The following is an 8,343-nucleotide window of genomic DNA, read 5'->3' as shown; positions in this document are numbered from 1 at the left end:
TTGCCCCCCCCCGCATTTCCACACTTCCTTCACCCCAAGTTCCTACCCCACCTCCCGTAACCACCCACCCCGCTCCGTGCACCTCACACCCTGCCCACAACCAGCACCTATCCCCACACACATTTCCACACCAAGTTCCTTCAGGAGCGCACAGAGTCTCTGCTTCTCACAGAAACAAATCCCCGAATTTCCAGTCAACGTGACTGAATCCCCTCCTTGCCCCCTTGGCCAGAAAACTTTCCTGAATCACCACCGCACCAACGCACAGTCTCCCCCAGGAATGAAGGCACCGTCTCACCGTACACTTTTCCTCTCACCCCACCACTTTCCACAGAAGTGTCACCATATTTCCACAGACTAGCACAAGAAGTTGGGGGGAGAGGGGAGCAATAATCCAGTTTCCCACAGAAATATGATATTTCCCCCCAAAAGCTGACAAATCACCACAAACAAATCACAATGGTCCTCACAAAACACACCACAGTCCCCCCTCACCACGGCATCACACTATGTTCCAACTGAGAAGAGAGTTTTTCTGGGGATTTTTTTTTTGGTTAGAAATCGGGCAAGTTGCCACTCAGCAGGGTTTTGTCTCCTCTCCGCAAGCAAGGTGTCAGGGAACATATCCAGCCTCCAGCCGGGGGTCTCTGAGGAGCTGCCGTCTATGTGAGGACCTTCCCGAGAGGGGCACGCCTGTCCCAGAGCCGCACGGCCCGCCATGGAGCCGAGTGCCGAAGGCTGCAGGGCCAGGGCAGTTGTGAGGGGAGCAGAGCTAAAACAGGACCACGGTGTCTCTGGGGCAGAGCAGGCCAGGCCGCGGGGCACAAGCAGCTGGGGGCTGGGACTGGGGGGCATCGGCAAAAGTGGGGTGTTTGTGCTAGAGGAGTGCGGGACTGGAATAGCGTGAGTCTCTGCTGAGTATGAGCAGGGCCGAGTGTCAGGAGTGAGGGGCACCACTGAAAAATGAGGTCCTGGGGGTTGGGAGTGAGGGACACCAGTGAGAAATGGGGGGGCTGTGGGTCAAGAGTGAGGGGCACCAATGGAAAGTGTGGGGGCTAAAGCATAGAAGAGCACTCCCTCCTGGCTTTTCCAGGGCACAGGCTTTTGAGACCAGACGTGCGATTGTTTGTTGTTGAGCACTGCAACGCAGACGGCTGCTACCGGTCAAAGGTGAGCAGGGAACAAACCCCCAACCCCCATCTAGATGGCATTCGAACCAGTATTGGAGCCACCAGCACCAGGGACCTGGTGGATGACATGCTGACCATCACAGAGGATGAGATCAAGTTGAGCACGCACTGCTACCTCCTCCCCGCACGCCCAGCAAGCATCTGCTGCTCCCAGGAGCCTGCAGTGCCCTGCGATCAGCATGCAAGCATCTTGCCTAGTGCCCCCAGCCTCACATTAGTAGAGGTGGTCTGTGCCTGCCTGGGGCAATTCAGAAGAGAGTGAGAGCCGACCCCTACACTGAACGCCTAACTCAAAGTGGGGGGTGGAGAGGGTGGGTACCATCAGTCGGGGTAATCAGTCACTTGTCCGTCTCTGCCCTGCAGGAGGCCACACAGCTGGTGCGGAAGAGGATGAAGCTGCTGGGTAGGGGTGGTGGCCGTGCTCTCCCTGGGATCCCAGGAGATGCACCGGAGGCAAGGGACAGCTGCATCACGCTGTGTGGAGGAAATGTGGACCTGGGCTCCCTGGCCTGGCTCATGGGAGCCCAGGGCAAAGAAGCTGCAGGAAATGAGTGGCCTGTGGAGTCACCTACCCCAGGGAGGGGACACAGGACCAGGGCATTTCTGCACTGCTGCTGTTTGTACCAGGGAAGCTCCAGCTACTAGTAAGCCAGATGCCATTCAGCACAAAAGGGCCTGGCTTTTGAGGAAGGAGGGGGAGCTCTTCCCTGCAGGGAGAACACACCTGTGCCTGACCTGTAATGCTGCAGCCCTGTCTGGTCTATCGAAGGTAGGGGACGGAGCCAGAGAGCTGTGGCAGCCAGGCCCATGCAGAGTCCATGCCCACAGAGCTTGGAGACCAGCCAGCTCCCGTAAAATGAGAGCCCGGGCTCCGGCAAGATACAGCCAGCTGGGGCTCCTTCCTAACATATCAAGAAAACAGGAGGAGGAAGCACAGGTGCCCTGGTGTAATCTGAGGGGTTTCAAACTTCCCAAGGAGAGAGCAAGCACAGCCTGCAAAGTCCAGAAGCTGCCACACCTGGGAACACAACAGCCACCTCACAAAAATAAGGCAAGCACTAGGACCTCTGTAGGCTGCACAATATATTTGCCATTGAAATAAATACAATGGAGGCTGCAGCAGAGTGGGAAGGCACTATGCTAACACACCCCTGCACCCAGGAGACTCCTCAGGACTCCTGGACGCAGGTTCTGGAGGGCTATTCCATGTCCACCTCTGGCACGGGGAGAGGCTCCTCGTTTCTCACCCACGGCACCGGCTCTGGCACATACGGGTCATATGTCCACTTGGGAAAGATGCGTTTGTACAGGTTCATCAGCACCGTGTCCTGGGACTTCAGCTGTCCATCAAAGTGGCACTTCATGTGGCCATGGGTCCCTAGGCAAAGGGAGCAAGCAGGGCTGTGGGCAGCTCTGCCAGGTCAGGGAGGGGTTTGCTGGGCACGAGCTGGTCCAGCCCACACCACGGAAGGAAAGCAGAGCAACCCACCTCCAAGCTTCCCTTACCTAGCGGCTCCTTGATGTGTCCCCTACGGCCCCATTTTGTTCTCAGCTCAACAGGCTTAAACCACAGCACATCCTCTGTAGATTGAAGACAAGATACATGCGAGACAGGCCAGGCCCATATGGCTAGCTCAAGCTGTCACCCTACAACAGCTATGGGTAGGGAGTGCACACCAGGCTTCCTGCTGCACGCTGACCATGGCTGCAGCAGGGATGGCCACGTTTAAAGTGCAACAGCCTGCCAGCAGGCAGTGGAAGGAGACTACGGGAGTGCCTGGGACATGCCAACACAAGGGGGACAGACCATCCCGACCTCTAGCCCTGCAGCACAGGGTTTCAGAGACCCAGCTGTCTGCAATCACGAACTGGACTTCCCTGCGGAAGCTGCAGGGGTCCTAGACACACGGACTGCCCTGCCCCACCTGCGAGTACTGTACCTCTGTTAAAGAACATGTACCGCACAACCGCCGTCTTGCTGAAAATTTTGAAGGGGTGACCGCTAAGCACCAGCCTCTTGATGATGAGCCTGTCTGGGTCCACTGTCAGCAATGAGCCTGTGGCCAGGAGGTCGTGCATTCCTGCCCCAGGCAGAGATGTTAGACAATCTACCACTCAAGGGGCTCAGCCCACCCCCACCCCCACGCCACAACCAAGGGGATGGGTTGCTAGGGCCACTGATCCAGGGAGCCAGTGAGTTCACCCTCCTGGACAGAGGCTGCAGTGCAGGGAGGACCTACAGCAATGCCAGAACTGGGCCCTGGCTCCATCCATCCAGACAGCAGGACCCTGCGTCAGCTCTGCCCCTCCAGCACCAGACACCCGACTGCAGGAATGGGCAGTCACATCCCATTCAGGGTCCCTACCCAGCACACACTCACGTACCATTATTCCTCTGCTTGAACAGCAGCACCAAGGCAGGCGGGAAGGTGATGGGAGCATAAACTGTCACCACCAGGGCAGTGTCAGGCCTCAGGAAGCGCTCTGCTTTGTGCTTGTCAGCTAGAAGGCAGAAAGGGCAAGTGATACTCAGTTACTAGCCAGCAACACACAGGGCAGCTCCAGGGCCCACCCAGAGCCAGGCAGCTCTGAACCCTGCCCCCCGTCAGGCTCAGCCCTGGGAGCATCCTCCAGCTGCAGGGAGCAAGGATTCTCTTCAAGTCCCATTCTCCCCCCAAGTCGGACAAGGAAGTCACAGGGATCACCCATGTAAACACTGGGGCAGGGCCTGGCCCAGCCCAGCCGCTGATGTTCCTCAGGGCCCTAGGCAGCTGCACACAACCCAACCCACACATCCACTCCAGCATTGGGACCCACACCCTCCTGGAAGCCTCAGCGCCAAATGGGTACATGTTCACAGAGTCCCTCAGCCACGTTCAGACATCATGGCCATGATATCAAAGGCTTCCTGGAAGCCCCCTCCACCCGCTACATGCAGCTCCCCTGTGCTCCGTGTGGCTGCAGACCCTGCCCACCTGAGGTGTGCTGGGAGTACAGGGGTGAGGCCCGGAAGCGCCTGAACCCACAGTGGAAGATCAGCTCCTCCTTGGCCTTCACTGGCTCCACGTTGCCTGGGTGTCGCCTCACCAGGAAGTGCAACAGGGACATCTGCAGAGAGAGGCCGAGCCGAACAAATGTCAAAGCCTGAAACCACAGACTTTGCAGCTGAGGTCTCCCCACAAAGCCAAAGCCCCAGTGCTGGGCACCCAACACTTCTCCACCTTGGGTCCTTCCCATGAGCCTCCACTTCCCTGCGGTAGAAGCCTCAGAGCCATAAAGGGCATCAGAAGATATCAGCCAGGTTCAGACATGCTGGCTTAACCCATCATTGGCAACTCCACCCTGCTCTACTCCAACCTCCAGGGCAGGACCTGCTCAAACCCAAGTAGTGCAGGGAAGTTTCAGCCCTATGCAACCAGATCTTGACAACCAGTAAAAGCAGAGACCCTTAGCCCAGGGCACCCAGAAGGCCAGGCCCGTGTCAACCATGTGGGAAAGCCATCACCCTCCTGCCAACAGCAGCTTTCCTGCCCTCCCGTGTGACTGTAGGTCATCAGTGTACTAACTTCTGTTCACCTTCTGCTCGTGGGGAAGCAGTGAGAATAGGACCAATGGCTTCCCCTGCCTGAAACTCTCCATTACGGACACAGGAACACTGGAGATGTGAAGTGTCACGTACCAGCCAACCTGTCAAGAGAGGAAGCAAAGTCAGTGCAGAGACCTGTCTGGCAAGGGGGAAAGGAGGAGCATGGGTCTGCATGCACCAGGACCAAGAAAACAGCACAAGCCAGGCTTTATCCAGGGCCAGGGACCAGCACTGCTGCCATTTCACTGCCAAACCCCACTGCCCACAACCCAGAGCAGGGCAGGGAATAGGTGGGTAAGGGAAAGGCAGATACCGCGGCTCCATTGATCTCCTCCTTCTCTAACTGCCGGAAGACATGCTTCCTGGTTCGGGAGAAGTCCTGGAACTGGAAGATCCTGGCGTAATCCCTGGGGAGGTTTTCTTTGGGATCCCATGGTGAGGTCCGGAAGCTCTTGAGCCCCCTGTACTTCTGGAAGCTGTGGGCAGAAAATTTGCTGAGCAGCCGAAGCCTCTGGATTCTTGTGGCATCCAGTAAGCGTGTCCCTCACAAGGGCTCCTCCTCTCCAGGAAGGGGCTACTTACCGGACTCTGGCAGGCATGTCACGGGGCGTGTCCACCTCGTCTGGGAACATTTCATCCGTTCGCTCCTGCCTGTACTTCTCCAGCACCTGCTCATCCTCCTCTACCCTCTCGTCATACTGGTCGTCACGGGCAGACTCTGGCAGAGTCACTGTCTCGCACTCCTCCTCCACAGGCTCCTCCTCCTCCTCGCTGCTCTCCCCATCCTGACAAGGGGCAGCACAGTCGGCTCATGACGTGCAGGAACCAGTGGCAGTGTACACCAGCAGATGCTATCTGTGCAGCTCTGCAGGGGCTGCTGGCCTATCACAGTGCCAAGGGGAGCCCCAGCCAGAGCTCAGGGGAGAGCAGGCAAGCAACAGGGATCGAACTCCTTTTACCCCTTGGAGACTGGGAACCTGGGTGGCTCTCAGTCTGCCCTCTCTCTGCCTGTCAGAACACAGGTTTGCTTTGGGACAAGTATCACAGCGCTCAGACACCAGATGCAACATCACCTACATCGTTTACCTGGAAAGCCTCTTCCTCCATCAAGTCATCCTCCTCCATGCTGTCACCATCTTCATCTTCCTCACTGCCATCTTCTTCGTCATCCACAATCCAGGCAGCCTGGTACTTCGACGTTCCCTTGGGGACCTTCACCGTCTTCCTTCTCTCCTTCATGGACTCTACCAGATTACCAGCCCCGTTAGCACTGTTCAGGTTTCCCCTTCCCCTTGCACCAGAAGAGCCAATCCAGCCCTAGGCTACCATTGCTCTCCTCCCTTTACACATTAGGGCAGCTACACGAAGAGGATGTGGCTTTAACCATGTGAAAGGATTCACAAAGTGCCTTTCACTATGCAGGAGAGCCAGTAAACAGAGCCTGCGCTTTCATGGGACTTCAGAGAACGTGAACCATGATGCCAGAGTGGAGAACCGCACGCACCCGAAGAACACACAGAAAGCTCCCCTTCCCGACTCAGCCACTGCACATATATTTCAGCTACTACACCACCATGGCCTGAGTCCAGCTGTCCAGCCAGCCTGAGCCCAAATTCAGTAAGCCAGGCAATCCAAAAGCCAAAAGACATGGCTGGGAAGAGGAGCCAGGGTTCTAAGCCAAATGATTTCCATTAGGACTGGTAACTCCCCCACCCCCAGCATCTCAGAGAAAACAAGGCTTCCCCAAAAGCCTGCAGGAAAGCCCAGGAAAGACTACTGCTACTGACCCTCTGCCTCCTTCAGCTCCTCCTCAGTAGGCCAGGTCTGCTCCCCCTCCATGGGGTCCGGAACCACCTCCGACTGCAGCAACTCTTGCCTGCTGGGATCTGCCTTCATCAAGACCTTCACGTCCTCCTCCATCTGGACAGCACCGTTTCCAGACTCATCCTGGAAGGCAGGAGGAAGACAGGGCGCCCCCATGCATGAGCCCAGCCCACTCCAGCGGCAGACCAGATCATAGCGAAGGACAAGATCACCCCACAGCCACCTCCAACCTCAGCAACCCTGTGTCACCACATCCAAGACAGACACTGCACTCTACCCAGAGCTCTCATGGTTGAAGTTACACGAACACCTGCAGCCTGTCAATTCGTCACTTCCCAAGCTGGCCAGCTGTGCTGCATAAAGCCTGCAGCAGGCACTCCAAGGCTTCTTAATAATCAGCAAGGAGCAAACTGGGCTGGCAGGGCCAAGTGAAGCCCGGAACGCCATCCCACCTGTATTTCCATATCCTGGCCCTTCCTCTCCAGATGTTTAGCCACTCGGGGGTTGAGACACAGAGGGTCTGGAGGTGCATCGACCTGGCTCATCTGGAAGTCTCCATGTCCCACAATGTGCACAAGGCTGTTCACATTGAGGGGCTGTCCCCGAATGAAGCCAGATACCTTCAAGGTGCCAACCAGGTCGCTTTCCTGGCTGGGCACAAACTCAGCGGCATGGGCAAGCAGGTAAGCCCGCCTGTCACGGAAAGCAAGGTGTCGCTGCTTCTGGGCAGCCAGATGCCTCAGCAGCAGCAAAGACTCCTGCTCTGTGTTCAAGGGGAAAAGCTTTGCCTCTGGGAAGCGCTTTTCAGTGGCTTTGCTCAGCTTCTTCTTAGCCTCTGTCTGCTTCTTTGGTGGAAGATCAGCCATTCCCTGGACAGCAAGAGCTAAAAAGCAGCACAGAGAACAGTAGAGTTAACAGCCAATACTTCTGCTACCCAGTCAACCAGCTAACACGCGGCTCAGTATAACAAGTGGGCAGCAGTCTGGGTGTAGGGCATTTTCATGCCTCAGCGTCACTGCCATTACGCAGACAGAGAATGCTTCTGGAGAGACAGCGTTCGCCCAGCTAGCCAGCATTTACATGGCCAGAACCAAGAGCTGCCAAACAGGCCAGTGGATCGCCCCGTGCGCTGTCTAGAAACATCTCTCCCTGCTCCGCTCCACTCCGCATACGCCCCGAGGCTGGCAATTCACCTACCGCAGCTAGGGAGCCCCTGTGCGAAGAGACAAGAGAGGCAGTTCTCCCCTCTGCCGTCCCAGCCATCATCCGGGTGCAGCACGAACAGCAGCGTGTCCGCAACCTTGGCCAGGTCTAGCACCGCGTGGAAGTCCCCTACAGACAGGTGATCGTTAGGACAGAGCAATAGGTGCTCAATGAGTGCTCAGCAGCCCGCAGGCCGGGGGTCACTTACCAGCGGGCGCCAAGACAAAGCGCCATCGTTGTCGCAGCCGGGGACAGAGGAGCGCGAAGCCCTGAGCTCCAGCCGCCTCCGAGACCACGAGGTTTGCAGCGTTGCTCCGCAGCAGGTGCAGGGTGTCCAGGCCGTGCACCCCTTCATGCAGTGGCACCACTGCCACCAGGTGTGGCGGCCCGTCCGCGCCGCCCAGCAACCGCTTCTCAGCCAGCACCTGCACACAGAGCCGGCCGCGCGTGAGGCCTCCCGGCACCCCGCGCCCGCCTCCGCATCCCGCCCCGACCACCGACCCCCGCTCACCGCCTCCCGGCGCCGCCGCCGGAGCTGCA

General features: G+C 57.7%; 2 protein-coding genes across 2 annotated transcripts in view; one reads left to right on the top strand and one right to left on the bottom strand.

The window, feature by feature from the left end:
• Positions 1 to 920: 920 nt before the first annotated feature.
• On the top strand, positions 921 to 1,928 carry SRR (serine racemase). The gene is made up of 3 exons (XM_019510986.1): positions 921 to 943; positions 1,062 to 1,323; positions 1,554 to 1,928. The coding sequence occupies exons 1-3, from the start codon at positions 921 to 923 to the stop codon at positions 1,833 to 1,835; spliced, it is 567 nt and encodes a 188-aa protein (XP_019366531.1). The 3' UTR covers positions 1,836 to 1,928.
• A 327-nt stretch (positions 1,929 to 2,255) lies between these two features.
• TSR1 (TSR1, ribosome maturation factor) overlaps positions 2,256 to 8,343 on the bottom strand; it is a 6,459-nt gene continuing 371 nt past the window's right edge. The window contains exons 2-15 of the mRNA XM_019510985.1: positions 8,315 to 8,338; positions 8,012 to 8,228; positions 7,798 to 7,932; positions 7,053 to 7,483; positions 6,564 to 6,723; positions 5,863 to 6,020; positions 5,359 to 5,561; positions 5,090 to 5,252; positions 4,767 to 4,877; positions 4,166 to 4,298; positions 3,576 to 3,692; positions 3,131 to 3,271; positions 2,697 to 2,771; positions 2,256 to 2,568 (exon numbers count right to left, since the gene is read on the bottom strand). Coding sequence (XP_019366530.1) covers positions 2,390 to 2,568; positions 2,697 to 2,771; positions 3,131 to 3,271; positions 3,576 to 3,692; positions 4,166 to 4,298; positions 4,767 to 4,877; positions 5,090 to 5,252; positions 5,359 to 5,561; positions 5,863 to 6,020; positions 6,564 to 6,723; positions 7,053 to 7,483; positions 7,798 to 7,932; positions 8,012 to 8,228; positions 8,315 to 8,338 — 2,247 coding nt within the window. The 3' untranslated portion in view covers positions 2,256 to 2,389. The remainder of the gene's footprint in view (positions 2,569 to 2,696; positions 2,772 to 3,130; positions 3,272 to 3,575; positions 3,693 to 4,165; positions 4,299 to 4,766; positions 4,878 to 5,089; positions 5,253 to 5,358; positions 5,562 to 5,862; positions 6,021 to 6,563; positions 6,724 to 7,052; positions 7,484 to 7,797; positions 7,933 to 8,011; positions 8,229 to 8,314; positions 8,339 to 8,343) is intronic.

This window comes from Gavialis gangeticus, unplaced genomic scaffold (assembly GCF_001723915.1).
Source record: "Gavialis gangeticus isolate Ggan-Ray unplaced genomic scaffold, GavGan_comp1, whole genome shotgun sequence".
Lineage (NCBI taxonomy): Eukaryota > Metazoa > Chordata > Crocodylia > Gavialidae > Gavialis > Gavialis gangeticus.
The sequence above is the reverse complement of the archived record's forward strand: the minus strand, read 5'-3'. Positions and strand labels throughout refer to the sequence as shown.